Genomic DNA, 16,561 nt, shown 5'->3' with positions numbered 1-16,561 from the left:
TTTTTAGTATAAATATGATCAATCACGTGAAATAGGACCGTATCTGTCGCTACTTGTCCACGTGACGGCCGCGAGGCGCAGGAATTCCATGACGAAAGAGTCCCCTTTGCCCCGCAAGCAGCGATCTTACGTCATCTCTGCGCCAGATCTCGCGAGAACTACCGTCCGATAAGTACAGGCGAGTCGTCTCGGACGGGACTTCGCTTCGGTTCGCTGCGGCCGTCGGTCGGTTTCTTCCCGTTTCTCTTTAAACTTATTTAACCAAGGACGCGGCGGATATTATTGAGCCGTGAAATTCTGTTTTTTTATCATCCGGAGCTTAATTTAAAACTTTATTAGTACATCTCGTGTCAAACGGACGTAATAGACTTCCGTTTTTTCTGTTCTTTTGTATAAATATTTGTTGATTCTGTCTTTTTAGGTTTTATTTCAGCAGAGATGGAAGTTGTTTCACATCCGGTGAGATCAATGAACTGGTTTAATATATTTATTGATTATAGGAGTCCTTCGGGGTAAACTATTTGATGACCTTTCCCTCTTCCCTTCCAGAACGTGCTGCACAGAGTGGCCCGCCTCCCCCTGGTGAGCGCCACCTATGGGCTGATGTCTAGCGTGTACTCCGACACCAAGGACGCGCACTCCTACGTGAAGGCCGTGTGCGAGGTCGCCGAGCACGGCGTCCGCTCCGCCACGGCCGTGCTCTTCATCTCGGCCTCGCCCGTCATCGTCATGCTGGAGCCTCAGAGTAGGAACCAAATCGACCCCCGAGCACTGGATGAGTCACCAGCAGGAAGCTCCCATCCTCACCTTTGACCCCGTCCGGCCTGATTCGAGTCACGCTCGCTCGACGCTCGTCTTTCCGCGTCTCGTCCTCGATGCTTGATTTCTGCTCTCTTTTTTTCGCCCGCAGTCGCCGTCGCCAACGACATGGCGTGCAAAGGTTTGGACAAGATCGAGAGAACTTTGCCAATCCTCCAGCAGCCTTCTACACAGGTGTGATCATCGACAAAGGTCAAAGGTCGAAGGTGAGAGTCCACGGCTCAACCTGCGGTCTCCTCCCCAATCAGATCGTCTCCAGCGCCAAGGACGCGGTGACGGACACTCTGACCAGCGCCATGGAGAAGACCCGCGGCGTGGTCAGCGGGGGCGTCGGCACGGTGCTGGAGAGCCGGGCGGCCCGGCTGGCGAGCAGCGGGCTGGACCACGCCCTGGGCCGCGCCCTGAGCACCTCCGAGAGCCTGCTGGAGCGCTACCTGCCCCTGACGGAGGACGAGCTGGGTGAGACGCGTCTTCAGGTCGACGCGGCGTGCCGTTAGTCACCGACGCGTTAACGCCTCTCTTCCTCGTGGCAGAGGTCGAGGCTAAAACGGCGCCAGGCCACGAGGAGAACGACCCCGGGTACTACGTCCGCCTCGGCTCGCTCGCCGCCAAGCTGCGGACGCGGGCGTACGCCAGGGCGATGGCGAGGATCCGGGACGCCAGGCAGCGGAGCGGGGAATTCATCTTGGAGCTCAACGCCGCCGTCGACCTGGTCCGTCTTTTGATCCGTCTTTTGATCCGCCGGTCGAGATTAGAACCGCCTTCCGCAGGTTAAGACGGGGTCGGACGTTAGCCTCGAGCTAGCTAAGCTAACGCTCTGAAATGCGTCTCCAGATCGAGCACGGCAGGAAGAGCATCAACGGCGCCAACCAGATGGTGACGGACAAGCTGAGCGCTCTGCTGGCCTGGAGGTCCGACGGGGGTCACACGGCAGAGGTGAGGGGGCGGGGCAATGGGAGGGGCAACAGGCGGGTCGAGACGGAGTCCTGAAATGCGTCCCTTCTCAGGAGTTGGAGTCTCGAACCCTCGCTCTGGCGCATTCCCTCAGCCAGCAGCTGCAGACCACCTGCGTGGCCGTGGTCTCCGGCCTCCAGGGCCTCCCCAGCCACATCCAGCAGGAGGCGCTGTCGCTCGCCCACACCGCCTCGCACACCTACAGCATCTTCAGCAAGGCCAGCCGGCTGGGACGCGTCCCGGACGGCGTCCTGTCCAGCAGCAGGGTCCAGCTGGGACGGATGAAGCGCTCCCTGGACGCCGTCTTGGACTACCTGGTCAACAACACCCCGCTCAACTGGCTGGTGGGGCCCTTCTACCCCCAGATGCCCCAGGAGGCGAGCCGCCAGGTGGGGGCCGCCCCCAGCGGCCAGCAGGCCACGCCCTCGCCCCAGCGGCACCAAGACGGCCCGATGGAGGTGGAGATGGAGTCGCTCCGTCACGAGGGATTGAGTCAGACTCAACGTGACGGTTAAACTAAAATAAAATGTTAATTCTGATTATTTCTAAATGAAATGTAATATTTAAATGACAGTAAAATGTTAATTCTGATTATTTCTAAATGAAATGTAATATTTAAATGACAGTAAAATGTTAATTCTGATTATTTCTAAACGAAATGTAATATTTAAATGACAGTAAAATGTTAATTCTGATTATTTCTAAGTGAAATGTAATATTTAAATGACAGTAAAATGTTAATTCTGATTATTTCTAAATGAAATGTAATATTTAAATGACAGTAAAATGTTAATTCTGATTATTTCTAAGTGAAATGTAATATTTAAATGACAGTAAAATGTTAATTCTGATTATTTCTAAATGAAATGTAATATTTAAATGAGCTTCAGATTGTTTTTAGACCGAATGAGGCGGAATCCAGATCAAAACCACAATAAAATGAAAACGACCAGTGACGTGTTTGATCTTTGACTCCTCCTCTTCACACGGAAGCGAAAGCGGGTGACGTCAGCACTCACACTCACCTCTGATACGTCTGCTCCAGCTCGTTCAGCCGCGCATGCGCAGTGGAGGAAACCGCGACCTGCGGCTTCGAGACGGTCACGGACGTGAAGCCGGCCAGGCGGGACTCGAACCTTCTTCCCCGACATCGTGTCGCTCTTCCGGGCGTCAACGCACAGCTGGGAGCCACGCCCACGCGTCCAATTAACTCAGTCACGCGCGCGCCGGAAACTGTTATCGGTCCAGGCGGAAGGACACAGAACGCGTCACCCGCGCCGCCATTAATAACAACGTCTTAATTTATTCATTCTAAACTAACTTCACTGGTGACGCAGCTCGTTTGGTGACGTCCCCACACCTGTGGTGGGCGTGGCTTAACGATTCCACGTCTGCTAAGCAGACAATAATTGAAGAACGTTTAAGCATCAACACACACCTGTGATAAAAAATATGCAGAAATTAAATTAAAGATTTATTAAAAAGACTTGTCTGAAGGTTTCCATGACAACCTAGAAAATATCCCTCGAGTTTAACTCATGAGGATCTGCAGCGTCCTCCCAGAAGGAGCCGGAAAAACAACAACAACAACAACCTCCGTTTCACAAAGTCGTTTATTGCAGCGTCGACATCCGGTTCCGTTCCAGATCGAGTTCTGCTGCCGTCAGGTCCGGTTCACAACAGCGGAAAAGACAATTCAAGCGAACGGGCCGTCAGTCATAAAATCATTACGTTACGACAACCTGCAACCCGAACGGAAAGAATACAAAAATAAATAAGTGAGGAGGAACAGAACCCAGCGTCCTCTCGGACCCCAGCCCGCCCTCCCTCTGTATGAGTCGCTGAAACGGGACCGGTTCCGTACGAGTCCCTGAGACGGGACCGGTTCTGTACGAGTCTGAGACCGGTTCTGTACGAGTCTCTGAGACCGGTTCTGTACGCGTCTCTGAGACGGGACCGGTTCTGTACGAGTCTCTGAGACGGGACCGGTTCTGTACGAGTCCCTGAGATGGGACCGGTTCTGTACGAGTCTCTGAGACGGGACCGGTTCTGTACGAGTCTCTGAGACCGGTTCTGTACGAGTCCCTGCGACGGGACCGGTTCTGTACAAGTCTCTGAGACGGGACCGGTTCTGTACGAGTCTCTGAGACGGGACCGGTTCTGTACGAGTCTCTGAGACGGGACCGGTTCTGTACGAGTCCCTGCACCGGGCTCTCACGTTTTAGGTTCTCTAAGGATCTGGCAATTAAAACGCTGGCGGTCGTGCGAAGGGTTAAAAGTGGAACTGCGACCGACTTCATCCGGAGCGCCTGCGTGAGAACCGGGGCCGACAAAGACCTGGATCCAGGTAGGACGGGCTTCAGTCACCGCCGTGGCGCTGGCGAGCACGCTACCGTTAAAAACGTTAAAAACACGAGCTGGAATGGCGTCGCCGTGGACGACCAGCCGAGGACTCGGAGGCCGGTCTGGAATGTCGGAGACTCGAGGGATGGACTAGCAGCGACTGTCCTCCGGAAAGAGTCACCGCAGCGTTCAGAGCGAGGAGCGCCCCCACCTGGAGGAAGGAGGAGGACGTACCACGTTACACCGCCGTTCCCCTTCCCGCCCCCTGCCGAGCTGATCCGGGAAGCGTTCTCGGCTTTGCTGCGGGGGGGGGGGGGGGGGGGGGGGGCATCAGATGAACGGCGCCCCGAAGCACTTCAGGCACCACTGGACGCTGGCGCTGGGGGGCCCATCGATGCAGTGGAGGGACTCGAGCTGCTCCGGGCTCAGCTCATCGTAGGCCAGGCGGTACTCCCTGTCGAAGGCCTCTGCAGGGACACCGGGGGGGGGGGGGGGGGGCACCGTCACAGGACGCTCCAAATATGGACGTCATTGTACTCGCTCACTCACCGACGTCGATGTTCTCCCTCCCCAGGGCCACCAGAGACAGGAAGAGGATTTCCCGGTAGACACTCCTGGGGGGGGGGCAACGAGTCTTTATAAACCAGTGCAGGGACGGACAAAAGGACAAAGGGACAAAGGGATGGGCGGAGGCTGACCTCTGGCGCCGGGGGCCCGCCGGGCGCCGCTTGAGCTCCCGGATCAGCAGGCTGATCGGACCGTAGACGTCGTTGGTCTGGACGTTCCGGACGATCGTGTTGAGGAGGGCGCGGATCTCCTGGTGGTCCGTCGGGGCCAAGGTGCCCCTCTTCTCCCCTGGAGGACAAGGTCTCGTTCAGCGCCAGGCAGGGACCGGGGGGGGGGGGGGGCGTGTCTGCACACTCACACAAGACCCTCCAGCACTGGTAGAGGGGGTCCCCGGGCTCCTGGTGCAGGTTCACGTTGTCCCACAGCAGCTTGACGTACACCTGCTTGCTGTCCTGGGACAGCGAGGACAGGGGCAGCTGGGGAGACACAAGAGGACATGAAGGAGCGCCTCGCAGTCGCCGTGGGCGTCGCCGGCCGGCGCCGGCCCGAGGCTCACCTGGGCGCCCCCGTTGCAGTGCTCCGAGGTCAGGATGAGCCCGGGCAGGTGGGAGGGCAGGTCCAGGCGGCGGAAGTACCAAACCAGGTTCCAGAAGATGATGGGGTGCTGGCTGAGGAACTTGTGAGTGTAGATCACCTGGGGGCGGAGCAAGCGTGTGAGGAGGCGGGGCCACGCGGGGGGGGCGTCTCCTCGTCCTGTACCTGGTCTCCTTCGTTCTCCAGCAGCGTCTCCAGCTCTTTGCGCAGCACCAGGGGGCTGAGGTACGGGACGGACAGCGGTTTGGGGTTGGGCCGCGCCCCCACGCCGTCCTATCAAAGACAGACAGCATATGTTCACCGGCGGCGGGGGGGCGGGGCGGGGCGTGAGTCGGGGGCACTAACCGACGCCTCCTGCAGGCTGCAGGGCAGGCTGGAGGTGGAGACGCCGTGTCCAGGTCTCTGGGAGGAGTCCAGGCTCTGCAGCGGCCCCCCAACGCTGTTGCTGCGCGTCAGAGACGTCCCGCCGCACCGCTGCTTCGCCGCCGGCGCCGCCGCCTGCTCCAGGAGACCCAGCGGGTCCGACCGCACCGGTTCAGGAATCAGACTGATGAAGACAAAGAGGACTCAGAGGACGGCGGCGCCGAGCGTGGACACGGCCGTCCGGCGGGGGGGGGGGGGGGGGGGCTACCTCTTCGCTGTCCCGGGTCGATCGTCTGGCGTCTCTCTGGCTCCCTCTTCAGGGAAGGACATCAGCTCGGCGGTCTTGATGGCGCCGCCGCTGTGGAGGCTGTCTCCGGAGACGCTGGGGTTCATGTAGAACCTGGAAGGGGACAAGTTGCACGTCTGTCCCTCCCCGGAGACACTCGGGTCTCGGGTGACGCGTCCTCACCCGGCTGCTGCTCGCAGGTCGTGGAACTCGACGTGCAGCAACGGCAGGAACGGCGTGCGGCAGAAAGGACAGCCGGCATTGAGGTTGGAGTCGTCGGCCGTCCAGCCCGCCATGATCTCCTCGTCGTACACCAGAGCCTCGCAGGAGCGGCACTGGGAGCAGCTGGACATCAGCACCTGGGAGGGGGTGGGGACAATCAGGATCGACCACAATCCAAGACGCACGGCGGCGGCGAGGCCGTCGGACTGACCTCCAAGGCGCAGTTCTGGTAAATGCTGGAGGAGGAGGCGTGAAGCGAGGAGCCGGGCTCGCCGTCCGGAGGCCTGCCCCCCCGTCCCGGCGCCGGATCTGGAGTCACAGAAACGAAGGTTAGCCCCCGCAGGCCGAGACATCGAGCGTCTTCGCTGGGAGGGCGGGGCTGACGTGTCTGCTGGGCCCCCCTGCCGGCGTCGCTGCCGCCGCCGCTGCTCAGGCTGGTGGAGCTCTGGTTGAGGCCGTTGGCCGCCAAACCCGGGACGCCGCCCCGTCCCAGACTGTCCCAGCCTCCGCCCCCGTGTCCCGCCAGCACCTGTTGATCCAGGTGCGACGGGAAGCCGCCGCCCCCCTGGGGTTGTTCGTCCTGCAGAGGGACGTGAGGCTAAACATTCAGCGTGCAGGTGAAGCTAACGGGTTGCCGGTGCGACGCCGGTGCGACGCCGCTCACCTCGTCGTCGGAGTAGGAGTACGCCGAGGCCACCGCCCCCCACACCTTGCTCGCCACGCTCGCCGCCTGCTTCATGCTCGACCTGAGGACGTCGATTTTCGGCCCCGAGAGGAGGGCGTCCATCTTGATGCCTGAAATGGTGTTGATGACGGAGCCCAGCGACCCCCCCTGCGAGGACTTGACCAGCGCCGTCAGCGAGGCGGACCGCGGGCTGCCGGAGGGCGTCTTGGTCTTGGAGCGGGCGGCGGCGTTGGGGCTGCGCTTGGGCGTGTCTCCCGGGGAGCCCGTTGGCGTTTTGACCTTGGGCACGGGGAGGCTGGCCCTGCGCTCCAGCGGCGCTTTGGGGGCGTCGCCCTGGCTCTGGAGCTCCATGCTGGAGGACTTGCCCCCCCCCAGGGGGCTCCTCAGGCTCATGTACGTCTCGATCTCCTCCGCCAGGTTGCGGGACACGACGGCGGGCAGCGACCGCGGCGGCTCCTGACTGACGACGGACGGCGAGTCGTCGGATTCAGACACCAGGAGGGAAAGGGGGTCGGCGCCCGCCTCCACATCCGCCCTCTCCGAGGCCACGCCCCGCAGCCCAGGGTCCTCTTCGTGCGTTCTCCCGTCCGGCTCGTCCACGTCCTCGTCGCCTCCAGGCCCCTCCTCTTCCGCCAGGCCCCGCTCACCTTCAGGCCCCTCCTCTTCCGCCAGGCCCCGCTCACCTTCAGGCTCCTCCTCTTCCGCCAGGCCCCGCTCACCTTCAGGCTCCTCCTCCAGGTCCTGAAACAGCGCTTTGGACGCGCCGCTAGGGGACGGACTCGGAGCTGCACAGAGCGCTGCGGCCAGGATGCGGGCGTCGGCTCCCATCTCGGAGGCCATGTGGTCGACGCCCTTCTCCTGCATCCCCGCCCGGCTTTCAGCGCTGAAGCTGCGGCTGCGCTCGGAGAAGGACTTCCGCTGCGGCGCCGCGTCACGTGATTCCAGCGAGGCATCGTCTCCGGGGAGGGCCACGCCTCCGGGGAGGGCCACGCCTCCGGGGAGGGACACGCCGTCGGCCTTGCTGCGCCTCCGGAATAGTTTCCCGGTTCCTGGAGTTTGGATCAAAAGGGGAGGAGCCTTTTAAATCTGGGGCAATAATCGATCTCTTGATTGATCCGACTTCGTCTTCCTGCTCACCCGTTTCCCCGCCGCCATCCAAACCCCCGAGGGACGGCTTCACGATGCTGGCTGCGTTACCCGGGCCCGGCGGCGCTGCCGCCGCCACCACGCCGCTGTCCGCCGATCCGGCGTGGTCGTCTCCTGATGGCGAGGGACAGAGTCCACAGATCGGTGTCGGGGAGGAGGACCGAGCCGCTCCTGGAACGGGAGCAGCTTTTCTTACCGCCATCCTGCGACGAGGATTTGTCTCGCTCTTCTGTGGAGAGGCCCGCCCCCGGCGCCGCCGCCGGCTCCCGGTGCAGCGCGTCCTCGGAGCCGTAGCCTTGATCCAACCGGCGCCCTGCGGAACACGAAACCACGGCGATACGTTTAGTCGGGACTCCAGGCCCGGCTCACCCGAGGTCGCCGACGGCGTCCACACCTGCACTCCCGTGGACGACCGGCGTGTCTTCCACGCTGCGGCGTCCCTCGCCGTTGACCTCACTCGTGCTGCCGGCGCTGGACCGGTCCGAGTCCGTGACCGTCGACGCGGCTGAATGCGGAGGGACACGGGGGACACAGGGGACACAGTCAGGAACAGAACGCCCGACGCTCTCCGGGTCCGTCTCGCCGCGGCGTCCGCTCCCACCGGCAGAGCTCGGGGCCGCTCCCGTCTTTGAGGAACGCCTGAACTGAGCGACGCCGCGCAGAACGTTCCGCAGCTTGGTCCACATGAAGAGGCCGCTCCGGTTCCTGCTGGGCCAGGGGCTCTCGAGGACGGCCTGCAGACAGAGCACGCCGGATCAGGGCGCGGCTCGGGGGCGGGGACCGGGGACCACGGACGCTGCAGCGCTGCCGGACCTTGTTGTAGTAGCCGTACGTGATGGCGTTCGGGTCCACGCCGGCTTTCTTCATCTCCACCAGGACGCGCACGGCCATGACGGGGAGGTCCCACAAGCCGCAGAGCTGCATCACCACCCTGTAACACACCTGGAGGCCACGCCTTTAGGGGCGGGCCGAGACCGACGGGCGCGCAGAGACTCGCAGAGGGGCGGTACCTCGTCCAGGACCTCCACCTCGGTGGTCCTCATCTTCAGCAGGACGTTGTACGCCTGCTGCATGGCCCGCCCCTTGGACCCGGCCAATCGCACGGCGGCGGGCAGGCAGATGAACCACAGGCTGTAGCAGTGGCTGAACAGACACCGCGCCCACAGCGGCGGGTCGCGGCAGAACCGCCTCGCCATCTTGGACGCCAGCTTCACCTCCTGGGCTCAAGCAGACAGCGGGAGCGTTTCAGACCGGGGTGGACGCCGGAGGACGCCGGAGGACGAGTCGAGGGACGCGGTCGGGACGCACCTGCTTCGTTCTTTTAGCCAGGAGGGCGGGGCTGCTGGACAAGCTAGCCCCCGCCGCGCTACTGCTAAGCGCCGGCCGTAACTCCTGAGGACGGTCGAACAGCGCCGCCTGCAGCCTGGGGAAGCTTCTGTAGCTGCGGGGGGGGGGGGGGGGGGCGGGGCAAGAGACACGGTGGTCGTCTCGCTTTGCTCCGTGCTTCCACGCCGTTTAAAGACTCACCTGTATTTGGGGGCGGGCTCAGATCCGTCGGTCGCCGCTGGTTCCGGGGGCATGACGAAGACCGTGTGCTCGCTCTTCTGGGACTCGTCCAGCTCCAGGAGTCTCGTGTCCTCGGACGTCTCCCCTCCCGCCTGCAGCGGAGGTCACAACAACAAGGTCGAGACACGACAACCGCGACTCGGCCACTTCCTGTCTGGTGGCGGCAAGTCAACGGCCGTTAGCATGCTAGCATCCGCGCTACTGCCGTTTAAACGCGTCCAGCGGGAAAGGAGGAGTTAAATCGTGCGATGCTCGATCACAAACGCGACCGCGCAGGTGCGGCGAGACGCCACGGCGCTCTTCATCACCTTCTCCACGCAGTCGTCGAAGAAGGCGAGGCCCGTGTCCTTGTCGCTGACGAAGCTGCACTCCTCGATGAAGCGGATGAATATCTGCGTCTTGGTGAGCTGCGAGTAGAACTTCTGCTGGGCGCGGTCCCGGCTTCTGAGGAACCCTGCAGGACGGAGAGAGGTTATGACATCACGTCCCGGAGGAAAGGCCTCCCCCCCCCCCCCAGAGAGACGCTGACCTTGCAGGTCGTAGAGCGAGTCGACGGCCGTGGCCTTTTCGGAGGGCGCCTGCGTGATGGGTTTGAGGTAGGAGCGGTAGCCCTTCAGGATGGCGGCCATGAAGCGGAGGAAGGCCTCCTGGATCTCCATCTCCAGGGACGTCCTCTTCTTGTGCCAGGAGAAGTCCGCCTCGATGGGGGTCATGTCCACGGCGGAGGTTTCCCGGGACGCGTCGCGCACGGAAACTAAACGCAGCGGCGGGAGGAACAGGAAGCCGCGGTCAGTTCGAGCGCTCTCTGTACACGCCAACGCCAGCGGGTGCAGTTCCTACCGGCGGCCAGCTGGTGGTGCACGCTGCTCAGAGAGCCAATCAGAGCTTTGCAGGGCTTCTTCGGGAGGTTCTTCCAGTTGCTGCTTCTCTTGTCGTCAGATCTGAACACACGAAACCACGCAGGGCGTCAGCTGGGGGGGAAACGGCGGCGGGGCGGCGGCGGCGCGCGGCACGGAGCGGCGCGTACAGGTAGATGGTGTTGGTGTCCAGGTCCACGCAGACGACGTCCGGCGGAGGGTCGTAGAGGTCGAAGTAACGGGAGTCCACGCCCACTACGAACGGGCACGGGGCGTTGAGGACGCCCGCCAGGGACAGCGGGCAGAGCGGGATGTAGGGACACTGCCACTGGAAGGGGAAGATCATCTGGGGAGACACGAGCCGGCAGAGATGGGGGGGTTCAGGGGTCGCGGCAAAAGGCACGGGGCTTCCTGCTGCGACCCGGCGCCGTCCTCACCGCCACCACGGCCTCGGCCACGCCGGTGAGGACGGCGGGCCGGAGCGAGTGCAGCAGGATCTTGTTCTCCAGCAGGACGAAGTGCAGCAGCGTGGCGCAGTTCTCCGGACCCAGGTTCATCAGCAGGGTCCCGTAGTCTGCCCCGCTGGGGGGGGGGGGGGGGCAGCGTGTTAGGAGAAGACGCCGCTCAACGGGGCGTCGGCGAACGCATCACAGAATAAACATGGAGGCACGGCCGAAGACTACCTGAGAGGGAAAGGTGTGCAGACCGGCTGGGAGAGGACCAGGGTGTCGTGTGCCGAGAGCTGGAGGGGACGCGCACGCACACACACACGCGCACACACGCACACACACACGCACACGTTAACCCTTCGTTTGCCGGGTCCAGCGTCAGCAGCCAGGTGAAGTCACCTGGACTAGGATCCTGGGCCTCTGAGGGGACGGAAAGGACACGTTGTGCATGAAGTGTGAGATGTGCCTGTTGGGAGAAGCACAGGAAACGGTCAGAGCCCCCCCACGCCATTCACCCCGCCCCCCCGGAGCCCGTACGTCTCGATGGGCAGCGGGTGCGGCCCGGAGACCGAGAGCTTGTAGAGGAACATCAGGAACTTCCGGAAGGACTCGAAGAAGGGCCAGCGCGACAGCAGGCAGATGCATTTGTTGGAGTTGACGGGCCGGTCGGGGATCGTCTTCTTCTCCACGGCGCTGAGGACGCCCAGCTGGACCTTCTGCTTCTCGCTCAGCAGCTCCACCGGGTAGGGCTCGTAGAACTGGACGGCGGCGCCGTAGGCCTGCGACCAGAGGCGTCCCAACGCGGTTACCTTCGCGGGGTCGACGCCCGCGTGCACGGCGGCCGTGCCTCACCTTGTCGCCGGAAGAGTTGGTCAGGACGAAGGTGGAGAAGACGGGCAACGGGTCTCGGGTGTTCGGCGCCCAGCACTCCACCTTGGCGCCCATGGGCAGGCAGAACAGAGGGACGGATTCTGACAGGGGGAACGACTCGTAGTCCTCTTCCGGGTAACGGAAGATGAGACCTGGAGGACAGAAGGACAGTCGGGACGTCACTCTCACCGAACATCATCAAAGACACGCTTCCTCATGCGAGGAACGGACCCGGGCCAAGCGGCACCCAGGAAACGGGCGTGGCAGGAAGTGGCGTCGTCCTCACGACGCATCAGGAGGATCACCGTTAAAGTACAGAAGCCCGCATGGAGCTAGCCGCGGGGGAGGCGGCTTGAATCACGCGCTCACGGCGAGCCGTCCTCACCGGCCTTGTAGCTGATGGAGTCGGACGCCGACACGGACTTCTTGTAGCACAGGAACACGTTGGATCCCCACTGGAGGTCAAAGGAGGAACGTTACCGGAGCGCCCCCACGGAACCGGCGCCGCCGGCGGTCCGCGCCGCCCTCACCATGCCGATGTTCAGGTTCTTCTCCACTTTGCAGAAGGTGTGCGGCGGCGTCTCGCCCTTGCTGGCGATGATGACGCAGATGTCCGTCACCGCCAGGGAGTTCTGCGGCTGGACGGGCGGCGCCCGGCGGAAGGTGATGAAGATGCGCTGCGAGGTGGCCGAGCTGTTGTTGACGTTGGCGCAGCGGCCGTACGGGGTCGCCTGGATGACCTCGCAGCCTTGGATCAGGCGCTCTTTGCCCTCATACAGCACACTGATAAACACAAGCAGGAAGCTAACAGGTTAGCGTAGCATGCAAGGAGGACGCGGCCAATCAGAGTCCGACTGATCTAACGGCGCCGGCCAGCTAGTTTAAAACGGCGGTCGTAGCTAAGGAAGCTAACGCGCGATGAAAGGAGGACGAAGAGACTTCCTCCAGCTCCTTGAGGTCTGTCTTCAAAGGGGGGGGGGGGGGGGGCGCCTCTGGTAACTGGAAAGTCCGGTTTGTTTGTGGGGGATAAATTCAGGCGTCAGACAAAGACAGGCGTGTGCGTGTGTGTGTGCGTGTGTGTGTGTGTGTGTGTGTGTGCGTGCGTGTGCATGTGCGTGTGTGTGCGTGCGTGTGCAGCAGCTCATTCAGACCGGCGCCGCCCCGCTCCTCATCCAGGTGGGACGAGCTAACCGATGAAACGTCGCGGCGCGGAGTCCCGCCCCTCACCCGATGTCGATGAGCGGCGCCCTCCCCCGACCCCGCCTGTAGCACAGAAACAGCTCGGCGCTCTTCAGGCTGCCGTGGTTCAGGTTGGCCGGCTGGCCGCTGTAGGTGCCGTCGATGCAGGTGAAGCCTTCGGGCGCCGTTTCCCCCGCCGACCTGTTGATGACGGCCAGGTCGGTGATGGGCGCCTTGGGCCCGCTGGACTTGGCCTCCGACAGGTCCTGCTCCAGAGGGGTGGACTTGTCCGTCAGCCCCGCCACCACAAAGTAGTCGGTCACTCGGTGACCCTTGTCCTCGATCATGGCTGGGCGTACCTGGAAGCAGGAAGTGGAGGTTTACAAGGTGCGACGCGTCACGCTTTAGCACGAAGCTAACGGGAGAAAGGAGCTCCCGGGGGGGGCGAGCAGGTCTAACGCTCTGTCACACAATGACCCAACGTGACAGGCGCGTCAGAGGTCAAAGGTCAGCCGCTGGAGAGCTAAAATAACAAGCGGAGAGAAACGCTCCGATGTCTGGACATTTCAAAGGTGCGAGTCACGCGGCGTCCTGACGGCGTGATCTCAGATCTCGTCCCGGCGGGGAACGAAGCCGAGAGGAAACGGCGTTCCGAACGAAGGCCGCGCCTCTTCTTCTCTCCGGTGGTGCAGAACGGTAAAACGGCGAGTCAAACGGCGGGCATGCGTGTTGCTACGACTCTCCTGCGTGGTAACTCGATCACCTGCCTCTCGAGGTTCTGCCCCGCCCCTCCTTTTCCACGAGAAAACCTGTTTCTGCTCCTCCCGGGTCTCGATGATCCGGTGTCACGTTTTCTACGAGCAACGACTTCCTGGATTCCTTCTTCAGGTGTTTACGGATGGGACGGCTTGAGGTTCCAGATCCGGCACAACGCTCACGATGTGATGACGAACGTCCCGAAACGCTCTTCCTGGAACCCTAAAACGTGACGGGTTCTTCCTGACGAACGCTACAAAGAGCACGGAAAGTTCAGGTGCGACAAAATCATGCAAATCGATTTAAATCAATAACGCAGAACAGGTTTATCACCAAAAACACGAGAGCCAGCCGCAGGTAAAAATGTACCCGCAAAATCCTGGCTGGATTATTCCCCGCTAGGCTTGCAGCAGCTAAAAACTACAACTGCAAGCACTAAAACTACAACTGCAAGCACTAAAACTACAACCGCAAGCACTAAAACTACAACTGCAAGAACTAAAACTACAACTGCAAGAACTAAAACTACAACTGCAAGAACTAAAACTACAACTGCAAGAACTAAAACTACAACTGCAAGCACTAAAACTACAACTGCAAGCACTAAAACTACAACTGCAAGAACTAAAACTACAACTGCAAGCACTAAAACTACAACTGCAAGAACTAAAACTACAACTGCAAGAACTAAAACTACAACTGCAAGAACTAAAACTAAAACTGCAAGAACTAAAACTACAACTGCAAGAACTAAAACTACAACTGCAAGAACGAAAACTACAACTGCAAGCACTAAAACTACAACTGCAAGAACTAAAACTACAACTGCAAGAACTAAAACTACAACTGCAAGAACTAAAACTGCAAGAACTAAAACTACAACTGCAAGAACGAAAACTACAACTGCAAGCACTAAAACTACAACTGCAAGCACTAAAACTACAACTGCAAGAACTAAAACTACAACTGCAAGCACTAAAACTACAACTGCAAGAACTAAAACTACAACTGCAAGCACTAAAACTACAACTGCTGCACTGACGTTGCACAAAGGTCTTTGCTCAATTTTAGCGCTTGAGCCAAAAGGTTCTGACCCAGAAACAGTTCTCTGGGTTTAAGTATGGAATCCCTGGCTCCGCCCACCTGGGGGGTGATGGCGCTTTAAGCAGGGGAAGTTCACGCCTGCTCCGTCGCGCTCTTAGCTCCAGCTAGCGCCTGCCCGGAGCAGCACTTTGTAGCTCTGGCGTGAAGAGCAAAGTGCTGCTCCGTGTCGCCTGTCATCGCGGCGAGGCGGCGGCGGCGTGGGCCAGACCGAGCCCGAGGTGCCAACGAGGTGACGACGCCGGCGGACCCGGGAACGCCGGCGCTTCCTGCTTTCCTCTCCTTCGGTGGAGCGTCAGAAGATGAATTTAAACTAAAAGCAGCTGTTTAGATGAAACCTGTCGGCGCCGTGCCGCTTGAGGCGAGCGCCGCCGCCGTTCTTAACACGTTTAAACGGGTCCAACAACCCAACGGCACAGCGGATCAACACAGGTGATCGGTTTGAAGCCTCCGAGCCGATGCACGACGGCTGCAGGAAAGGTGAGACGGTGCAGAACCAGTCGACCCGAGCGGGAGCCCTCCCCTCCAGGGGCCTTTAGGGGCGGGGCTTCAGGCTCCTCCTGCAGCTCGTCGTCGCCGTGACACCAACCTACTTCCTGCATTCGCCCGCCGCCTGACAGAGTTCAAGTTCAACGTCCACGAAGCCACGGCGATGACCCACTTCCTACCCGCCTACCCGCCGCCGTCGTCAGGGGGCGTGTCCACTCCCCTTTCCCGGCTGTCCTCGCGAGCAGCGGTCAGGAGTGGAACGTTCCTCAGGTGCACTTCCCATCAGCCCCCCATCTTGGATATTCCATGGTGCCATCCTGGGGGGGGGCTGCAGCCTTCAGGGTCGGCACCTTGGAGTTGCGTTCAGTGACATCTGGAATTTTATACTTTTTTCTCCCCACACCTTTCCACGTTTGGACCCTTCGGGTCGGAGGTCATCCTGTTGTTTTGATCGATATTTCCGGTTTCGAGAGGCTAATTCGGTTCGGTAATGTGACGTAAGAGGGGGGGGGGGGACACCTGCAGGGAGTCAGGTTATCTGAGGAAGAGGAGGAGGAAGAGGAGGCTCTGTGTCGGGGATTATTACGTCCTCAACTGTTGCATCCGGCTGGTTTAAACTTGAAACGTGAACGATCGCGTGAATCCGCGTCGTCGTTTTCCGTGGCTGCCGTTCCACGGGTGGAAACCGCGGAAAGCAGCGGCGCGACACCAGGAAACATTCAACACGTGACCCGAACGGTCCTTTTCCACGCCCGAAGGCGCGTTAAAAAGTTAAAGTCCGCCATCGAACTATTGATTAGCCCGGGCTAACGTTCGGGCTAATGTTCGGGCTAACGTTCGGGCTAACGTTCGGGCTAATGTTCGGCTAATGTTCGGCTAATGTTCGGGCTAATGTTCGGGCACTTACCAGCTGTTCAGCGCAGGGACGATGTTGACATGAAGGCGACTCGCCCCCCCCCCGCTCGGGATATTCCGTGTTTCGTGTTGCGCAACTCCGAAGAGGTCGAACCAGGACGGCGCGTGAAAAGAGAAAACCCTCGTGGAAACGCTCCCGTGGAACTTTGCTGCCACTTCTGCGCCACTCTTTCATGTGAAGTTGTCGGCGGCGGCAGGCGCCATGTTTGTGCCCGCGCGCTGCGAACTTCCCCCAGAACGTCTCTGCTTGGGCTGGCCCCGCCCAGAACGTCTCTGCTTGCGCTGGCCCCGCCCAGAGACGTGACGACGTCGCTTCAAATGACAGAGGCCGTCAAGCTAGTTTACGCAAAGCGACTTCCGGCGTGCCCTTTTCAAAGTAAAAGCTCCGAACGGCGAATAG

General features: G+C 60.8%; 2 protein-coding genes across 2 annotated transcripts; one reads left to right on the top strand and one right to left on the bottom strand.

Moving 5' to 3' along the window:
- The first annotated feature begins 273 nt into the window (after nt 1-273).
- Nucleotides 274-2,717, top strand: LOC137911609 (perilipin-2-like). The gene is made up of 7 exons (XM_068755993.1): nt 274-459; nt 550-745; nt 911-993; nt 1,068-1,278; nt 1,353-1,531; nt 1,654-1,755; nt 1,827-2,717. The coding sequence occupies exons 1-7, from the start codon at nt 439-441 to the stop codon at nt 2,286-2,288; spliced, it is 1,254 nt and encodes a 417-aa protein (XP_068612094.1). The 5' UTR covers nt 274-438; the 3' UTR covers nt 2,289-2,717.
- A 651-nt stretch (nt 2,718-3,368) lies between these two features.
- On the bottom strand, nt 3,369-16,368 carry dennd4c (DENN/MADD domain containing 4C). The gene is made up of 33 exons (XM_068755992.1): nt 16,154-16,368; nt 12,949-13,259; nt 12,252-12,504; nt 12,107-12,176; nt 11,704-11,873; nt 11,389-11,630; nt 11,251-11,317; nt 11,086-11,144; nt 10,840-10,984; nt 10,573-10,748; nt 10,386-10,486; nt 10,075-10,299; nt 9,815-9,999; nt 9,507-9,637; nt 9,288-9,420; nt 8,990-9,196; nt 8,793-8,921; nt 8,581-8,713; nt 8,374-8,484; nt 8,176-8,292; nt 7,971-8,093; nt 6,813-7,882; nt 6,533-6,728; nt 6,360-6,457; nt 6,110-6,285; nt 5,909-6,040; nt 5,623-5,824; nt 5,443-5,550; nt 5,240-5,377; nt 5,042-5,159; nt 4,815-4,971; nt 4,666-4,730; nt 3,369-4,583 (listed from the first exon to the last, which is right to left on the bottom strand). The coding sequence occupies exons 1-33, from the start codon at nt 16,334-16,336 to the stop codon at nt 4,447-4,449; spliced, it is 5,868 nt and encodes a 1,955-aa protein (XP_068612093.1). The 5' UTR covers nt 16,337-16,368; the 3' UTR covers nt 3,369-4,446.
- Between the last annotated feature and the right edge of the window lie 193 nt (nt 16,369-16,561).

The sequence above is a fragment of the Brachionichthys hirsutus genome, chromosome 23 (assembly GCF_040956055.1).
Source record: "Brachionichthys hirsutus isolate HB-005 chromosome 23, CSIRO-AGI_Bhir_v1, whole genome shotgun sequence".
Classification (NCBI taxonomy): domain Eukaryota; kingdom Metazoa; phylum Chordata; class Actinopteri; order Lophiiformes; family Brachionichthyidae; genus Brachionichthys; species Brachionichthys hirsutus.
Note: the sequence above shows the minus strand (reverse complement) of the source record. Positions and strands in the feature narration are given on the sequence as shown.

Coding starts and splice junctions, on each gene's coding strand:
- LOC137911609 (XM_068755993.1), top strand. CDS start 439: ATGGAAGTTGTTTCACATCCG. Junction 994..1,067: donor TCCAGCAGCCTTCTACACAG/GTGTGATCATCG, acceptor CTCCCCAATCAG/ATCGTCTCCAGCGCCAAGGA. Junction 1,756..1,826: donor ACGGGGGTCACACGGCAGAG/GTGAGGGGGCGG, acceptor GTCCCTTCTCAG/GAGTTGGAGTCTCGAACCCT.
- dennd4c (XM_068755992.1), bottom strand. CDS start 16,336: ATGAAAGAGTGGCGCAGAAGTGGCAGCAAAGTTCCACGGGAGCGTTTC. Junction 10,000..10,074: donor CTCGCTCTACGACCTGCAAG/GTCAGCGTCTCT, acceptor TCCGTCCTGCAG/GGTTCCTCAGAAGCCGGGAC. Junction 6,286..6,359: donor ACCAGAACTGCGCCTTGGAG/GTCAGTCCGACG, acceptor ACCCCCTCCCAG/GTGCTGATGTCCAGCTGCTC.